A 16,118-nucleotide genomic window follows, 5' to 3' on the forward strand; every position below is an offset into this window, starting at 1 on the left:
CAATTGTTCAGGAACTATGGGAGAAGCGCAAGTCGCACTTCGACGCGAAGGAGACGCAAGAAGCCTGGGAGAATGCTGCAGAGTCCCTGAAGACCTATAGCGAGGAGATGGTACAGCGATGGAATGTGGAACTTGATAACATGTTGCTTTATGTGCGTCCGCCACATACTTGTGCCTTTGACCGATCATTTGAACCTGTATCAACAGGCCGCACTTTTTTCCGCCATCCTCACCGCGTTCAATGTCCAGTCGTATTCCCTCTTGCAACCCGCCCCTCCCGATCCAGTGCTGTCTGCCCTACAGCGGATTTCCACCCAACTCGGTAGTTTCTCGGTAACACCCACCACCATCAACTCAACGGTGCCGGCTTTCATCTCCAAGGACTCTACCCCCCCTTCGGCTGCTGACAGAACAGCTGTCTGGCTCAACACTCTCTGGTTCTCGAGTCTGATCCTCAGCACCACAGCTTCATCTGTCGCTATCATGGTAAAGCAGTGGCTCCGTGAGTTCCAGCGTGGCGTGTCAGGAACTTCTCGTGCATCAGCACGAGACCGTCAACATCGCTTGAACAATCTCCTGAAGTGGCAAGTTCCAGCAATCGTCGCTGCACTTCCGATTCTCCTCCAACTCTCCTTGAATCTCTTCTTTGCCGGACTCCTTGTCTTGCTCTGGAGTCTACAGTCTACACCAGACCGTCGCGACTGTGGCCACGGTCCTCATCGGTATTCACACCATCTTCGCAGTCGGCACTGCCATTCTTTCCGTACTCGTCCCAACCTGTTGTTACCTCTCTCAGGCTTCGTACTTCCTGTATGCCTTGTTCTGGAGCATGCGGGTGTGCATCCGCATCCCCTTGCTTATGATCGAGACGGCTCGCGGCCGTGCGTCGTTGTCACTGACGTTGGATCCTATCAGTAAGATAGAGGCACTGGAATACGGCATAGAGGCTAGTAAGGACTTCTTCTTCTTCTTCTTCTAGATCCCGTTTATTGCCCTGCGAGGCCGAGCCTCATGGTAGGCCGTAAATACAGTACTGTCTACTTAGGTGATAATGGTGGTCAGCGGGACATGATTGAGCACGATGCTCATGCAAACTAGGGGTGTGTGATGGGGGAGGTGTCGATGAGGGATGGTGCAAGGGGACGTGTCAGAGTACGGACAGGGGCGAGAGTGAGACGTAGTAAGGACTTCTTTGGCAAACTACCGCCTTCCTCCATACGTGGTCGAGAGCACACCATCATCGAGGCTTCGAAACATATCCTTGATGCTGATATAGCAGTGACGGCATACAGAGTGACGAAAGACGAGAAATTCCTCCAGTCGTTCCGCCTAATCCTTGCCGATCTACCAACACCGGAGTCTGTCATTCGACTCTACAAAGGTATCCGCCAGGTCAACAAGACGGTACTAGGGCCTGCATCCCGCCGCATCCCGCTTAGATCTGCCCTGCTACCCCGCGACATCCCGAGTCTCTGGAGTGATGCTGCCCTTGCATCCCAGCTTACCTTGGACTCGCCCGGCGCCCTCAATGGCCTCGACATGGTCCACACGCATGCCTGTTTGGGCGATGCAATTTCCCCGGATTTGGTTACAGAGAGGAAGGATAACCTGCTCGTGATGCTGTCCCGGATTGCGCTCGGCACGACCAAGTGTTGGCACAATGTCCGAAACCTCAGGAGAAACAGGCTTGCTCTCGAACAGTGTGCGTTTGCGATCGATCGTATTCTACTCCACCTCCCTCCGGGTGATGGGCAAGGCCTTGCCGTGCACACCGTCCGATGTCGTAAGTGACCCCAATTCCTTCCCCGGAGACTCATGTTTACAATTTTGGCGTGTAATTTCTCAGTTTCAACTGTGGCGATTAACAAGATCCGCTTCATCGGCCAACTGTACCATCGATGTAGAGAGCAGCACTACGGAAAGAACACCGCGGCATGGCAAATCACTCGACGAGACTGTGCCATTCTCCTCTGCTACATGCGCATCCTCCTGCACTGCGCCATACACGCTCCCAATGCCCGCATCCCGGAGAACGACATCGAAGGTCTCCGCACCGGCGTTAGGCGCGCCTCTTCTTTCTTGGCTACAATGCTCGCGCACGAGGTCGATCGCGCCGTTCTATTGGACTTTGTACCGGGTCACACCCATCGCACGCTGGTCGAGCTCTGCGCACACGGCTCCGGGCTGTACTCCGAAGATTTCGTCGTTGCTCTCGAGGACGCTCTTCGGCTTCAGGCCATGGGACCCGCTGGAGACGACTCAGGGACGCAGATGTGGACTGCGCAGTTCGAGGATGTTGTCCGGAACATGAAGGACAACCTGGTTCAAATGGGGGCAACGGGGCGAGCATCTGGCTCGCAGTTGCCATTGATGCTATCCGCTCGTGTCCCGGATAGTTCCTGAACGGAGAAGTGTGGTGTTACTGCGGTTTTTTTCTCGGCGGATCTGAGCTTTTCATATTGTCTTGACATTATATAGTGTGACGCAAGGAGGTTCCTCGTTGCACCCCGAGTCCATGCAGGGATAGCGTATTTGTGTTCGCCTCTAGTGTCGATCTTTGACAGATCATGCACTATGTCTCAGACTTTCGGATATTAGGCAGTGTCTCCAAATGGATGCCTCCACAGTAGCGGTCATATGATTTTGCACTAGGTCTCGTACATCTTTGGCAGTGGGTGGAAAGAGTACATTTATTTTAGTTTCTGCACGTCTTACAAACCTTCCTGTCTATATTGGCTAGGAGTACATTCGTATTCACTCGGCTTGTTCCGAGACCGGATATGATGCTCATGCCTTCTTCGCGTTGATGATATCGATGAACTCGGGCTTAAGCGACGCGCCGCCGACGAGGAAACCGTCGACATCCTTCTGCGCAGCTGTATGCAACGCCGCGGTGAGTCCCACAGCTCAAGGCCTTCACATAAAAAGCCCACGCGTGCGACTCACCGAGTTCCTTGCAGTTGCCAGCATTGACAGAGCCACCATAGATGATGCGGGTGTTCTCCGCAACAGAGGGGGACACCTGGCTGGAGAGGAAGGCGCGGATGTCCGCGTGCGCCTCCTGCGCCTGCGCAGACGTCGCGACCTTGCCCGTGCCGATCGCCCAGACGGGCTCGTACGCGATCACGACCTTGCTACAGTGCGCAGTGAGCGAGTTTGAGCACGATGACCGGGAAACACGGGTGGAGATGGGCATACCTCCAGTCAGCCTCGTTGAGAACCTGGATAACAGGCTGGAGCTGCGACTCGACGACCTGCTTCGTCTGGCCTGCCTCGCGTTCCTTGTCCGTCTCTCCTACGCAGAGAATAACGGAGAGCCCGGCCGAGATCGCTGCGCGCGTCTTAGCGGCTACCTGCTCGGACGTCTCATGGAAAAGTGTGCGGCGTTCGGAGTGGCCTGCGGCGCGAGGGCGAACGGTTAGAAAGGGATGGGCGGCGGAGATGAAGAAGGAGAGTACTTACCGAGAATGACGTGAGAGATTTCCGCGTCGACAAGCTGCTCGGGGCTACAACATGCGATATTTGAGCTATTAGCCATGCGGGAAGGTGTACAAGATGCTGTACGTACCTGATCTCGCCGGTGAATGCACCAGACGACTTCTCGTAGCAGTTCTGCGCGGCGACTTTGAAGTCCGCGCGGAGGCTGGCCCTTAGGGGAATCACGTAGAGTGCAGGAGGCGCGATGACGACCTCTGCATCCGCATAATCGTAAAGAAAGTCAAGCGAGGCACGCGGACATATAGCCGCTAGTTCACGCACCAACGCTGGGGTCGACGGTGGCCTCGTTGAGAGTCTTGACGAGCGCCTGCTTCGCCGCCCGAGTGGTCGGGTTCAACTTGAAGTTACCTCCGACGAAGAAATTGCGACCCATCTTGCTTTGCCTATCTAGTGGATGTGCGAGGGTGGAGGGAGGACGGAGAGTGGGGACGAGGAACGAAAGAAAGGAATGAGATGGGCGGAACGGTGGATCGATTAGTACGCTTTCGGACGAGGCGCGACCCAATTCGCCGCATCTTCGAATATCTAATCTTATCTTGGCGTCCACCGCTACATCTCCCGAGGTGGGGCCCGACAGGGACACCATGGGCATGCGAAGGATGCACGCCCAATGCACATCCATTGCCTGACCGCTTGTACAGATTACAGGTTCATGGAAACAGCTAAGCCGCTGTTTTCTGATTGTAAAATGCACAGGTTACGAGTCGTCCATTCATCCGAGATATGGAGGCAGAACGGAACAGGCACCAAGGTCAGGTAAGCCAACTTATCTCGTTCACTTTTGTGATGCGAGCCGCGTCCAGCAAAAATGGCCGTGCTGGAAGTACCGGGGACGTAGAGTTGGAATGAAACATAACTACAGCACAAGTACGACCAGTTGTCCAGGAACTATCGTGAAAGCGGCAGTTGCGTTTTAACGCGAAGGACCGGGCACAAGTCGCGCTTGAGAAAAACATGGACGATCAGAAGTAGAAGAAGAGGTCCTTTAATATAAGTAACAAATCCCACAGTACTTGATATAAATCGCAGTCCGTGAAGCTGTGATCATCAAGTCCCAAGCTGACTTGATGGAGGATTCATTCTTGCAGTAATTTAGCTCCTCTCCCGCCGGGCGAAGCGTCAAACCACTTGTGTCCCAAGTTCAGTGTCGTGTGGCGCAGAGGATCTCTCACCTATCCGCCTTTCTTACATGCGGCATTGTCGACAAATATTCAAGGAGACTCAGCGTACGCTGGCAAACGGAGCACTCCGGAAACCTCGGACCCTAGAGATCTCGATCCTCTTCAGCGCTTCAGTAACGTCCGACTCATCACGCGTACTCAAGGTCAGAGCTTCGGACGTCCACCGCTAGTTATCGTTGCTCTGAACTTGCTCACAGTCCGATCTCCTCCATTATCTGCTACTTCTTGTGCATCCTTGTGCATGGCCTCCAGCGCAGGCGCAAGCAGCTCAACAAGGCCAGGCGGTCAACCCAAGCCGCCTGTCGTCGTCCCAGGGACAGGCAACAACATTATAGTCAATCCTTGTCAGGTATGACCACACAGCCGGGCCTCCTCCTGTAACTCATCTTGCAAAGAGAGGAAACCCTATCTTGGAATGTGTGAGAAATGTTGGCAAGGAGTATGGGGACATACTGGCAGACTACCAAGTGGGAAGAACTACAGGCGTCTTGTTCTTAAGGTACGTTGAGTAGATCTTGTTTGTTACATCTCGACTTTGCCGAGCGGTAATTTTGGCAGTCTACGATATCATAGGCTGCATCCTGAATATATCCACCAGCGCATTGAGAAGCTGGGACATGCGTACAATCTCCGCATCCTTCTGCTAATGTGTGATGTGGTGCGTCTACACGTCTGCTTGCGTATGTGTATCTCTCTGCTGAGGCGTGCTCCCAGAGCGAGCATCAAGAACCAATCCGTGAACTGACCAAGGTAAGCATTGGTCTCTTCTGGCTCTTACGCGCTTTTGACGCCTGCGTACCAACCGTTAGATATGCCTCATCAACGAAATCACTGTCATGGTTGCATGGAAGTGAGTACTGATCTCGTGTTATGCTTGTTCCCGTCTCATTCCGCGTTATCTGCAGCGCGGAAGAAGCGGGCTACTACTTGTCGACCTACAAGCAGTTTGAGCACAAGCCGCCAGACCTCATCAAAGAACGTGTCGACAAGGATTACAATTCGATGCTCCGTACCGCTCTGACAAGCATCAGCAAAGTGAATAAGACTGATGTGGAAACTCTACGGACCTCCTTCGGGGTAAGTGCTATGCCATTGGGGTTTCAGGTCGAAGCAACGCCTCGATACGCATTTAGGACCAGATTGGCGCATATAGCCGGCAATGTCGACAGCCAGACCAGCCTCTTGTTGCGATTCATTCCAATCGTCCCATTACCCTTCATATGTCTTTCAATCCGGGAACCATGGTACTTGCATATGTATACGGTCGCTGACTGTCTTCCACCAGAGCTTCGCTACTATAGCGAAAGCCTCGTCTGAGCAACTACAAAACCTGCCGGGATTCGGTCAAGTCAAGGCCAAGCGCATACAAGACGCGTTCAACAAGCCCTTCCGCAACAATAGCACCAGTGCGCTCCCCGTGAGCACACAGCTGCAAGTCCGCGCCAGCCAACAAGCTTCCACGAGCTCCGAGGGCCAGGCACATAACACTGACAAGGGCAAAGGACGAGCGATAGAGCCTGAACCCATTGACGGAACAGACTTCGTCTCTGGACGACGTGCCCCTACTCCGCCACGACCGCCGCCAGCTCCGCGGGCCCGCTCGCCAAGCCCGACGTGGGACATGGAGCTCGACCTCAACGATTCCCCCGAGCCAACGCCGGAATCAGGCCCTCCTCCCATGCGCAAACGCCCGCCAAGTCCTGTGTGGGATCTTGAGCTGGATCTGAATTCGAGCGACTTGGAAGATGGTGATATCGGACGGGAGGATGGAAGGGGGAGAAAACGTCCGAGAGAGGGTTCTGCGGAGTTCGGTGCGCCGACGATATTGACGGGATCGTAGAGCTGGTAGGGATCATATCGTGTTATTGACTATATTTCTCAATCCGACAGACGTAAGCCGGCATTCTAACTTAACGCTTCATATAGTCTTTGGCATGTGGGAGTACATCTCTCCGTGGGGCATGTGGGAGTACATCTCTCCGTGGGGTACTCACTCAGCTACTGAACCATCTCAAAGCCGGACAAATGCACTGCGCGCTGTGCACCAGGCACACTTGCCCGCGACGAAACTACTTGCTTGTCTCCCTGTAGGTCCGTGCTATCCAGGCTGCGCTGCATATAGACAAGATCTACATTGGGTAGGTGAGGCCGATTCTTCAAAAGTTGACCAATGACCTGCCACGGAGGACAACGGATGTGTTGCTTCGCATCTTCTTCACTCGCAACGATGTGTGTCACCCCATGACCACGTTACCTTTGGCCTTGGCATCACTTTCCCCGTCATATGTTCACGCTCGAAGTAGTTCAACACGTTCTTGCGGCCCCGAAGACTGCAGCTCTGCGTCCGCCTCCCTCACGCGCTCAATAGTAGACCGTTAATGGCGACATATCTGCTCGTCTTTGAATCATGCTCTCAAAAGAAATGTCGTCGCACAGCTGCAGAGTAACACCACAAGGCACGAGAAGCCATGACCCTACTCCCTCTCTTGCTGCTTTCACCGTGCTAGTGCGTGCTCTCCGGACATCCCCTCGCGCGCCGTAGTGGAAAAGAGCAGGTGATCACTACGAACACCTCCGCATCCGCGTCCGGTCTGTGGGCGACCACGTATCGATGCCTCCCACCTGCAAGACGCGGTAGAACGTCTCTTGGAAGCTCAGGAAGGCACCTGAGCCTGGCCAGCTCAGTGTGCGGAACTCTGCTTTCCACGCACCTGAACTGCGCCCTTACTCTCTCGCAAAGCGGGTCAAGCACGCCTCGGTCGTTAATCTTTACCTCAGGGGATTCCTATGTATGCTTACGTCTATTTTCCCAAGTACAGGCTGATAGTTATGTGCTCTGCACAGGGGCGGATCTATGCAAGCAACCTAAGGCCATTCCTCGCGCCTAGCCGACAGTTCTGCAGCTAGATGGGCTGAATCCCCCTACCACGTCCATCCACTCTGCACTCATGCCAGAGCGGCGTAACGAGTTCCGCAGCACAATGGTACTTCATAGGTATCCTCCAGGGCGGTAACAAAATCAACGAGGGCCTTCTCTTGCCCATCGTCTCGATCTCCCAGGAGGGGGCCAACGCCGTCTCGCAGCTCCTTCATTCCGCAATTAACAGCGCCCAAGTCCACAGGCTCCCCCAATATCTTCATCCACCCCGCGTACGGCTTGGGCTGGTCCGACTTCAATCCAAAGTCGTGATCCTTAGAGGGCTCTCCGCCGGGGAAGTCGACATCGTCAGCGTCTCGTTCTACCCGCTCTGCGACGGCCGTGGGACGCAGGCCACGCCTCACGTCGTCGCTAACCAACGTCACGACCACGTTTGGGAAAACGATCGTCGCCCGGGGGACGATTCTGCCCGTTGGGTGCTCAGGCGGGAGCGTTTCGGAAAGAGCATCCCGACCTCGAGCGGCAACCAGTCGACGGAAACATGGATGTTGAGCAGGTCTTGGGTAGCCTACCCAACGGCTCGGGCAGGAGCATCTGTGCGTGCCGTCTGCCGTCTGCGCTCCTTCTTGGGCTATGTTCACTGCGTATTCTCGGACAGTCTTCTGGGAGCCTGACCGGGCTGGGGATGTCCAGGTCGGACCCACCATGCTCCGTGAGCAGCTGCTATGTTCCGTCACAGATCAATATCAGGGCTCAGCCGCTCAATTTGCCTCTAGGACGACGTACTGGTCGAGTCCTCGGGGCCAAACCGTGATTCGTACAACATCTTCACCCGGGACGCGTAGACGGCCTCGGTGAACGCTTGTGGGGAGGGGCGGCCTGGTGCCAGGTAGCGGGCAGGCCCCACCATGGCATTCTGGTGCGTCGCGGGTTCCGTATTCGCATGCGTGGAGACTGTCATGAACGGGCGATGCTTGCTCTGGTACTCTCCTGCTGCTCACCGTGCCCGTCCACGTCAGCACAGACTCTGAGGGTGACCGCCCCGGGCTGAGTCAAGGCTACAGTCCATTACTACACTCGACATGCTTTACTCGAATGACAGCGCTTGTGCAGGGCCCAATTTCGTCACCCTCAACGAGAGGATCATCCTGACGCGGCGACACCACCACGATCAACGCAACTGCGGGCTCGCTCCCACTCCCTTCAGATTGACTATTTCCGATCCGGATCCATCGAAGACCGGGAGGACAGAAAGAAGGGCCCCGGGTGACGAGCTCGTGCGTTCTCAGATGTATGTGAGCTTGTGCCACCGCTTCGGAGGTCCCCGATCGAGATCAGTCAAAGGACGGCATACGGCTGTAGGACGCCGTCACAACGTATGCACGTTCGCACACATGTCTGGCCACGGTCAAGCGCTCTTGCTTCCAGCCCCAGCACGCGTACCGCAGGTTGTGTTCGGGTGAGTACGCAAGAGCCAAGTGATACGGGTGGGCGGGGCGGACCGCCCAGGCACGGATATGTATGCACACGTCACGAACTTGAAGAATGCGGCGACCATGGCGGGAGGGCTCCATAGGACCGACAGTCTAGCAGGACAGTGGCTTGGATCGTCCGCACAAACCGGGTGGCGCCGTGTCGCGTGAGTGGTGGCATCGTTGTCCATCTATGGCCTAGACCATGGCGTGAAGCGGCTCACCGCACGACCTTGCAAGCTATAGCGCGACAAACGCTTCCTGTGGCAGATGGAATGGAGGCCGGCGGACGCCATCCGCTAAGGTTGAGGGTTAACCGCTGGCATTTTCCGACCGCGCGGAAAGCAGACGGGCCGAAGCTAAGTACAGCAGAACATGAGGGCCCGGGGCTCTTCAGGTGCGCAGCGGAGTCACCTCAGCGGGGTCTCGGCATGGAACGGCTACGATGGCCAAACGGCGGAACCGACACGGGCGAGACAAGCGCAGCGCTGCTGGCAGACTCGGACGTGCTGCTATATTCGCCAGTCAGCAGCGGGCGGAGCAATTGGTGCAACACCCTCAGCGTATCGCGCGCGCAGAAGTCACCATTACTCCGCTCCGCACGCTGCGTATTCGTACGACGCTAGCCCCGCCCGAAGCCCGGAATGAAACTCGAGGGTGTTGCACTAACTCGATATGCTATGTCCCGCAATGGAGACGTGCCACAGAGTGCAAGACGTAAATAGGACGGAGCGCTGTCGCTGATGCTCCGCCACTTGCTATTTAGCACGTTAGTGCACCAGACGCCCCAGTCTGTGTCGAGTCGCCACCACTCGGCGCGCGCAGCTGAGGGCACGATCAAGAACGGGTGCATTTGAGCGACATGAACTGTCGTAGAGCCGCTCACTTGAGATGACGCAAAAGCGCACGATAGGTCCAGGGCCGTTCAGGGGGCCTCGGCTCCCATACTTGTGCCCGCGCAGGTTTCCGAGTCCACCATACGGTGTTGTGTCAGTTTGAGCGCGAGCGGCCACGTCGTGCCCACGCGATGTCTTGCACGCCGCGCTCCTGCGAAACGTTGGGTGTGATGTGTGCCGCCTCTGCGCGCGCTCGGGCCGGGCGAGAGGAGAATGTTTGCAAGTAAGTACTAGCGTCTCGTGCGCCATCGAGCGATGGACAGATACATACCAACGCGCGGAAGCATTTTCGCTCGCACTCGCGCTAAGCCAGATCGGTCCCGTTCACGTCCAGCGGGCCAGCCTTCGGGAGCGCCGAGAAGCGCCCTCACACGACGAGCGAAGCAAGCTAGCACTAGTGCTTCGGGGGGATCGTCGCCGGGGTGGCTCACGGATTCGATTCCGACACGCGTACGGTCTTCCATGGCAGGACGCCGTGACTAGTACTTAAGACTTACATGGCGGCTTCGCAGGAAGGGACGCAGCTGCCCGCAAGCGGGATAGCGTCGCAGGATGCTTGCATTGTGCTAACCATGCCTGTCTATGACGTCGGTCTGTGTATGCGACTCAATTGCGCGTCGGCGCCGTACAGCGATCTGCGAGTGCCTGTGCGATGTAATAATCCCTATGACTTCCGTGCGCGGAACGGTCAGTCGTGTGGTGTCTGGGGTGCACGAGAAGAAGGCGTACCTCCGCCCGCGCCCGAAGTGTGAGCCGCAAGATCGCTGGACGCCCCGGCGACGCCGCGCGCCCTGTGGCGCTGGACGACCAGGCAAAACCAGCGTTATCCGCACGCCAGCGTTCGCTACGGGGTGGAGTGACGTACGTCGCCGCTCATTGACCTGAACCGCGCCTCGCATGCAGCGCGATCTGCTCCTCCTTGTCGAGGCCCATCCGCCCGCGCCAGAACGGCGGGCAGAGCGGCGGGCGGTCGTGCGGCGAGGCGACGTGCCGGTGCGCGGCGTGCCAGGCGAGGAGCTCGTCGAGGAGTCGGGGGACGTCGCACTCTTGCACCGTTCCCAGCCTGTGGACAGTGGCGTGGCGGAGATGAGCGTTGCGCGGGATGGCGTGGATGCGCGACGGACGGCATCCCGAGAAATAGAAACAGTAGTGATGGCTGCTACGCACCATTCGCCATATGGGTACACCAGGACGTTCGCCGCGTACCTGCCGTGCGTGTGCGGATGGGCGACAGAAGGGTCGGGCAACACGAATCAATATCCAACGTCAACGTCCGCGATAGCCATGCCAACGCGCGCTGCACGCGTCAAGAGAGAGAGAGCGTTGACGTACTTGTGGCCCCCGACGTGCGCGACCTCGCCCACGGAGACGCGCTCGGCGAGCCCCCGCCGGCTCGCGACCTCCCTGCGCAAGGCACGCGCGACGTCTCCGCCGCTATCCCCGCATCTGCAGTCGCGCGCGCCGTGCGTGCACACGTACAGGAAGAGCCTCTCATCCCGCGCTGCTTCTCCCGCCGTCCAAGCTTCCCCTTCCCCTCCCCCTTGGCCAGGATCTCCGCGGATGAGCGCGCGGAGCCGCCTGTCCACCGCGTCCAGATTCGCCCGCGTCACCTCGGGCACGACGAGCCGCCCCGCCGGGAGCGCGGGCGAGAACACCGACGCGACGTACGCCTCCTCCTCGCCCTCGTCCCCCGCCTCGCCCAGCCCGGCGTACGCGGGGTGCACCGCCTGCCCGGGCGCCCACGCGAAGTTGACGGCCCCGCCCCACCGCCGCGCGCGCAGCGCGAGCTCGCGCCAGAGCGGGGACGCGGACTTGGGCGGGTACGCGGCGGGGGGCGCGTGCGTGTGCAGGAGGACGTACGCGGTGTGCGCGGGGGCGGTCCCCGCGAGACCTCGCGCGCAGCGCGGGGCCGTTGACCGAAATCCTCTTGCGTGATGGACGTGCGCGCCCCGAGCGGCCGCAGGGATATTGCTGGCGAGCCTGAGAGCGGTGTTGTTGGCGACGGACGGGGAGGCAGGGGCGGCGGGAGCAGAGCGAGGGTAGTGCGGCGCGAGGTCGCGAATCAGCCTCGAGGCGCTGGCGGACACATTATTGCAGGCTGCGGGGAGTCGCGGGCGTGAGAGCGAGGGCGGGAGCATGGGCAGGGTGTGTCGTGGCGGCCAGGGTCGTGTTAGGAGAGGAAACAGGGTGAGGGTGAGGGTGAAGGGCGGACGTCGGGGCGTTTTGAGCTGGGCATCGTCGAGGACGGCGTGCTGACGTCCCCTCGCGGCTCGCGCGAGCCACAGCAGAGTCCGAGTGCCCGACCGTCGCCCTCGGGCCGCGGGCTGCCGGGAAGGGAACGTCGCCCAAATTGCCTCCGTTGGCCGCGTCCGGCCGGGATGGACTAGGTAAATGAATGGGGCCACGCCGGCGCTGTTGTATGTATTCATCAGTTGCTTCCTTACGGCAGCGCACCGGGTTCGATCAGAAGGCGGGAGAAGGGAGATTCATCCGGAAGAGGCAAGAAGGATGGCAAGCAGCGGAATGAGCTGGCTGGTGCCTTCCCCGCGGAGAGAAGCCGCCAGCGTCGTCGAGCGTTTGCCATAATCGTCCATGCCTTCTTCCCCGTCCGCCACGCGCACACTCGTTGCGTCCGCCGAGAGCCTGTGGTTGCTAACGTCTGCACAGGAACCCGACGAGAACGGCCACGGTCGCTGCGAGGGGCTCGAACTGGATATTGCATTACGGCGCAAGCGTAGAGACGGGACGTAAACGACGTTGGCGAGTCGCCTGCGCTCGCGAATCGACGTCCGACTCCAGTCTCCGACTCGTCGCAGCCTGGCGCGCCGGCAGCGCGGATTAATGACGCTTCGCCTTCTGTTGGCGACCTGCGTCGACACCCACGCAGACCCTGCACTCCCACCCCCCGGCTGCATCTCAGGTCTGTCTGGCCCGCGATTCGACGCGGAGCTCGAGCAAGGCGCAGATGCGATCAAGAGCCCTCCTTTCTGGCACGCGCAATTTACGAGAGCTCGAGGCCGGCCGGGTCCGCACGAGCGGACACGGGGGCGATCTGAATTATGTGTTGGCAGCGAGTATTTCAATCACTCCTCGCGCGCCCTGCCGCGAAGGCGCGAAGAGCCAGGGCAGGGCACTATCCCCGTCCGTTCGCTTGTACTTCTTCGCTCGCCAATTAGAGTTTCGTCAGCGCACCCCTCCGCGCCATATATCCTCCCCCTCCCACCCCGCCCAGGTCCCGTATCGTTTCTCCCGTCCCCCTCCCTCCCACCGCCGCCCTCCCGACGCCGGTTCTCCCCTTCCCCTCCCCACCTCTCCGATAACTATTCTTCTGGGCGTGCGCGCCGTGGATCCGTGACTGCTCTCCGGAATGTCTTCCATCCTCTGGCTCGCGGCCCTCGTCGCCGCATACTTCGTCTGGGCCGGCTTCCAGCAGAAGCAGCGGAGGCTGTCGCTCCCCCCAGGCCCCAAGGGGCTCCCCGTCGTCGGGAACCTCAAGGACATGACGCTCACCGGACTATGGTTCCCCGCCCAGAAATGGGCACAGCAGTTCGGTGCGTGCGCCGTTCACTGCTGCCTCGACGTCCGCTACAGCGATGATGGCTGACGCGAAATGCGGTTGGCGCCCGTATGCTGCAGGCGAACTGGTCTACCTCAACATTTTCGGGCAAGGCCTGCTCTTTGTAAATAGCTACGAGGCCGCAGTTGACCTGCTCGAGAAGCGCGGCGCGATCTACTCGGACAAGCCCAGGATGGTCATGGCCGGCGAACTGTAAGTGACAGCCCGTCCCCGCGCATATCTCCCTGCGTGCGCCGCAGGACGTGTCGGCGGGAACTGATCATCGCATGTTGTCGTCTATGTTTGTTCGCCGGACGCGCCTAACCTGCAGTTGCGGCTGCGAGAACATGGTGCGCCACATTTCCTCTTCCCAGCACTAAGCCGGATCGGAGTGCGTAGATGCTGACGCGCCCTTTGCGCCTGCCTATCCCTGATCGGGTGCGGTTTTTTTGACATGCCAGATTGGCCTCACGCCATACGGCGATAGGCTCAGGCGGCAGCGCAAGCTCATGCTCCAGGCCCTCGGTGCCAACCGCATCCACGCGTACCACCCCCTCTTGGAAATCCAGACCCACAACCTCCTGCAGGGCATCCTCAACTCGCCCGACGACTCGCTAAACATCGTCCGCAGGTGCGTCGTCGCACGCCGCAATACTTGTCGTGGTGTGCGCGTCAGACATGCTCACGGACGCTTTTCCTCGCGCGGCACAGGTACACGGGCGGCCTGACGCTGCTCATCGTGTACGGCTACCGCGTGCTCTCGAACGCGGACCGGCTGCTCGAGATGGCGGACGAGAGCCTCGAGCTGCTCTCGAACCGCATCGCGGCCGCGGGCGTCGTCTGGCTCGTCGACCTGTTCCCCCCACGTACGTACTCTCCCCCCTCGCGACCGCGGTTCCTGCCGTGGAGAACGCGTGCTAACGCCGAGCGCGCGCGATCTGCTGCTACGTCACAGTGAAGCACATCCCGTCGTGGTTCCCGGGCGCGCGTTTCAAGCGCGACGCGGCGGTCTGGAAGGGCAAGATGGAGGCGTTCGTCAACGAGCCGTTTGAGTTCACAAAGCAGCAGATGGTGCGTGGCTATCTCCGTGCGCGCGGGTAGAGTTAGGTTGTGTGGTGTCTGTATCCTGACGGGTGGTTTACTTGTGTGTGGCGGTCTTACAGCGGGAAGGCACCGCGGTCCCCTGTTACGTCTCGATGCTCCTCGAGGACGCCGCGCTTGAGAACAAGGACCAGTCCGTTGACAGCCAGCGTGACTTCGACATCCGGTGGACCGCTAACTCTCTTTATGCTGGTAAGTTTTCACTTATGACCCCCGCTCATCCCCGTCTCCTCGTGTCCGGCATGTGTCAATGTCGGTGCTAACTCGTCCGCGATTGTATTGGTCCTGACGTGCTACAGCTAGCTTCGACACCGTAAGTCCGCTGTCCTTACGTTACGTCGACCCTCGCTGATCCCCGCCTTCCCCCCTCCCTCTCCCCGCGCACGTGGGTCGGGCCGGACAGACCAACTCCGCCATCTCGCACTTCTTCCTCGCGATGATCCAGCACCCCGAGATCCTGCAGAAGGCGCAGAAGGAGATCGACGCCGTCGTCGGCAACGCGCGCCTCCCGACGTTCAGCGACCGCCCGCACCTGCCGTACGTGAACGCGGTCGTGAGCGAGGCGCTGCGCATCTCGTCCCCCGTCCCGCTCGGCCTGCCCCGCCGCATCACGGAGGACAACGTGTACAAGAACATGTTCATCCCCAAGGGCACGCTCGTCTTCGGGAACAACTAGTCAGTCGCGGCTCTTCGCGTTCGCGCATGTTCCCTACTGACGGCGCACGCGCCATGTCTCTGCAGCAACATGGTCCGCGACCCCGCCGTCTTCCCGAACCCGGACGTCTTCGACCCCGAGCGCTACCTCGAGGACGTGGACGAGCAGACCGCGAAGCTCCGCGACGTGCGCAACTACGTCTTCGGCTTCGGCCGCCGGCGCTGCCCGGGCTCGTTCATGATCGACTCGTCGCTCTGGATCGCGATCGCGTCCATGCTCGCCGCGTTCGACATCACGAAGGCGACGGACGCGTTCGGGCACGCCGTCGAGCCCGAGGTCGTGTACGACAACTCGGTGTTCACGACGCTGAAGCCGTTCAAGTACGATATAAGGCCGCGCTCCGCGCAGGCCGTCAGCGTCATCCGCGGGGCGAAGGGCCTCTCGGACTAGACGGGGTTCTACCGTCGCCCCCGTTAACTGTTATTAGCGTTCGAGTAGGTAGAATTCATTCTGGCATCCGAAAGATGCATGGACTCCCCGGGGTAGCCGCGCGTTCTTATCAGTTAGTTAGTTGGGGGCCAGACCGAGCGTGTACGGCAATACGTGCGCGCGCGGCTAGCTATCTCCGGACCCACCACCCTCGTTCATACGTCCGCCCCCGTTCTTTCGTTCTTGTGGGGGGGGGGGGCGACTGTTCCACCCACCCTGCGCTATTGCTCGCGCACCGCTCAAGTACCGTATATCTTTCCGCAATTGTACTATAGATCTCGCCTTGTTTCTGGTCTTTTATTTTGATCGTTTCAGCTTCAGCTCTTTTTATTGCGCTCAATCTCGCACTTTTCTGCAATCGATCGCTCTCGTGTTGCTGCACTCGGACGTGT

At 59.1% G+C, this 16,118-nt stretch overlaps 5 protein-coding genes across 5 annotated transcripts; 3 read left to right on the forward strand and 2 right to left on the reverse strand.

Moving 5' to 3' along the window:
- Positions 1–62: 62 nt before the first annotated feature.
- DICSQDRAFT_14357 (uncharacterized protein) lies at positions 63–615 on the forward strand (the record flags this gene model as incomplete). The annotated part of the gene is made up of 2 exons (XM_007363290.1): positions 63–152; positions 208–615. Coding segments are annotated over 2 exons (498 nt in total), but the record flags the coding sequence as incomplete, so codon positions are not given.
- A 1,985-nt stretch (positions 616–2,600) lies between these two features.
- Positions 2,601–3,921, reverse strand: DICSQDRAFT_81871 (triose phosphate isomerase). Its single transcript, XM_007363291.1, has 6 exons — positions 3,760–3,921; positions 3,569–3,692; positions 3,463–3,506; positions 3,199–3,397; positions 2,947–3,134; positions 2,601–2,876 (listed from the first exon to the last, which is right to left on the reverse strand). Exons 1-6 carry the CDS (start codon positions 3,869–3,871, stop codon positions 2,788–2,790), a joined length of 756 nt encoding a protein of 251 aa, XP_007363353.1. The 5' UTR covers positions 3,872–3,921; the 3' UTR covers positions 2,601–2,787.
- Positions 3,922–4,920: 999 nt separating this feature from the next.
- Positions 4,921–6,519, forward strand: DICSQDRAFT_101514 (DNA repair protein rad10; the record flags this gene model as incomplete). The annotated part of the gene is made up of 7 exons (XM_007363292.1): positions 4,921–5,028; positions 5,075–5,178; positions 5,238–5,337; positions 5,394–5,429; positions 5,489–5,529; positions 5,585–5,756; positions 5,965–6,519. 7 exons carry the CDS (start codon positions 4,921–4,923, stop codon positions 6,517–6,519), a joined length of 1,116 nt encoding a protein of 371 aa, XP_007363354.1.
- A 4,279-nt stretch (positions 6,520–10,798) lies between these two features.
- Positions 10,799–11,424, reverse strand: DICSQDRAFT_55275 (uncharacterized protein; the record flags this gene model as incomplete). The annotated part of the gene is made up of 3 exons (XM_007363293.1): positions 10,799–10,988; positions 11,093–11,131; positions 11,258–11,424. Coding segments are annotated over 3 exons (396 nt in total), but the record flags the coding sequence as incomplete, so codon positions are not given.
- Positions 11,425–12,308: 884 nt separating this feature from the next.
- DICSQDRAFT_160219 (cytochrome P450) lies at positions 12,309–16,103 on the forward strand. The gene is made up of 10 exons (XM_007363294.1): positions 12,309–13,476; positions 13,562–13,694; positions 13,813–13,831; positions 13,943–14,112; positions 14,193–14,347; positions 14,437–14,552; positions 14,645–14,774; positions 14,882–14,895; positions 14,986–15,257; positions 15,324–16,103. Exons 1-10 carry the CDS (start codon positions 13,293–13,295, stop codon positions 15,685–15,687), a joined length of 1,557 nt encoding a protein of 518 aa, XP_007363356.1. The 5' UTR covers positions 12,309–13,292; the 3' UTR covers positions 15,688–16,103.
- The last annotated feature ends 15 nt before the right edge of the window (positions 16,104–16,118 follow it).

This window comes from Dichomitus squalens (genome assembly GCF_000275845.1).
Source record: "Dichomitus squalens LYAD-421 SS1 unplaced genomic scaffold DICSQscaffold_6, whole genome shotgun sequence".
NCBI classification, from domain to species: domain Eukaryota; kingdom Fungi; phylum Basidiomycota; class Agaricomycetes; order Polyporales; family Polyporaceae; genus Dichomitus; species Dichomitus squalens.

What these genes read in the sequence shown, in the direction of transcription:
- DICSQDRAFT_81871 (XM_007363291.1), bottom strand. Translation starts at nt 3,871, where the DNA reads ATGGGTCGCAATTTCTTCGTCGGAGGTAACTTCAAGTTGAACCCGACC. An exon ending in CACCGTCGACCCCAGCGTTG is followed by an intron (nt 3,693 to 3,759) that starts GTGCGTGAACTA and finishes ATGCGGATGCAG; the next exon opens with AGGTCGTCATCGCGCCTCCT. An exon ending in CTCAACGAGGCTGACTGGAG is followed by an intron (nt 3,135 to 3,198) that starts GTATGCCCATCT and finishes TGCGCACTGTAG; the next exon opens with CAAGGTCGTGATCGCGTACG.
- DICSQDRAFT_160219 (XM_007363294.1), top strand. Translation starts at nt 13,293, where the DNA reads ATGTCTTCCATCCTCTGGCTCGCGGCCCTCGTCGCCGCATACTTCGTC. An exon ending in AGTTCACAAAGCAGCAGATG is followed by an intron (nt 14,553 to 14,644) that starts GTGCGTGGCTAT and finishes GCGGTCTTACAG; the next exon opens with CGGGAAGGCACCGCGGTCCC. An exon ending in CTCGTCTTCGGGAACAACTA is followed by an intron (nt 15,258 to 15,323) that starts GTCAGTCGCGGC and finishes ATGTCTCTGCAG; the next exon opens with CAACATGGTCCGCGACCCCG.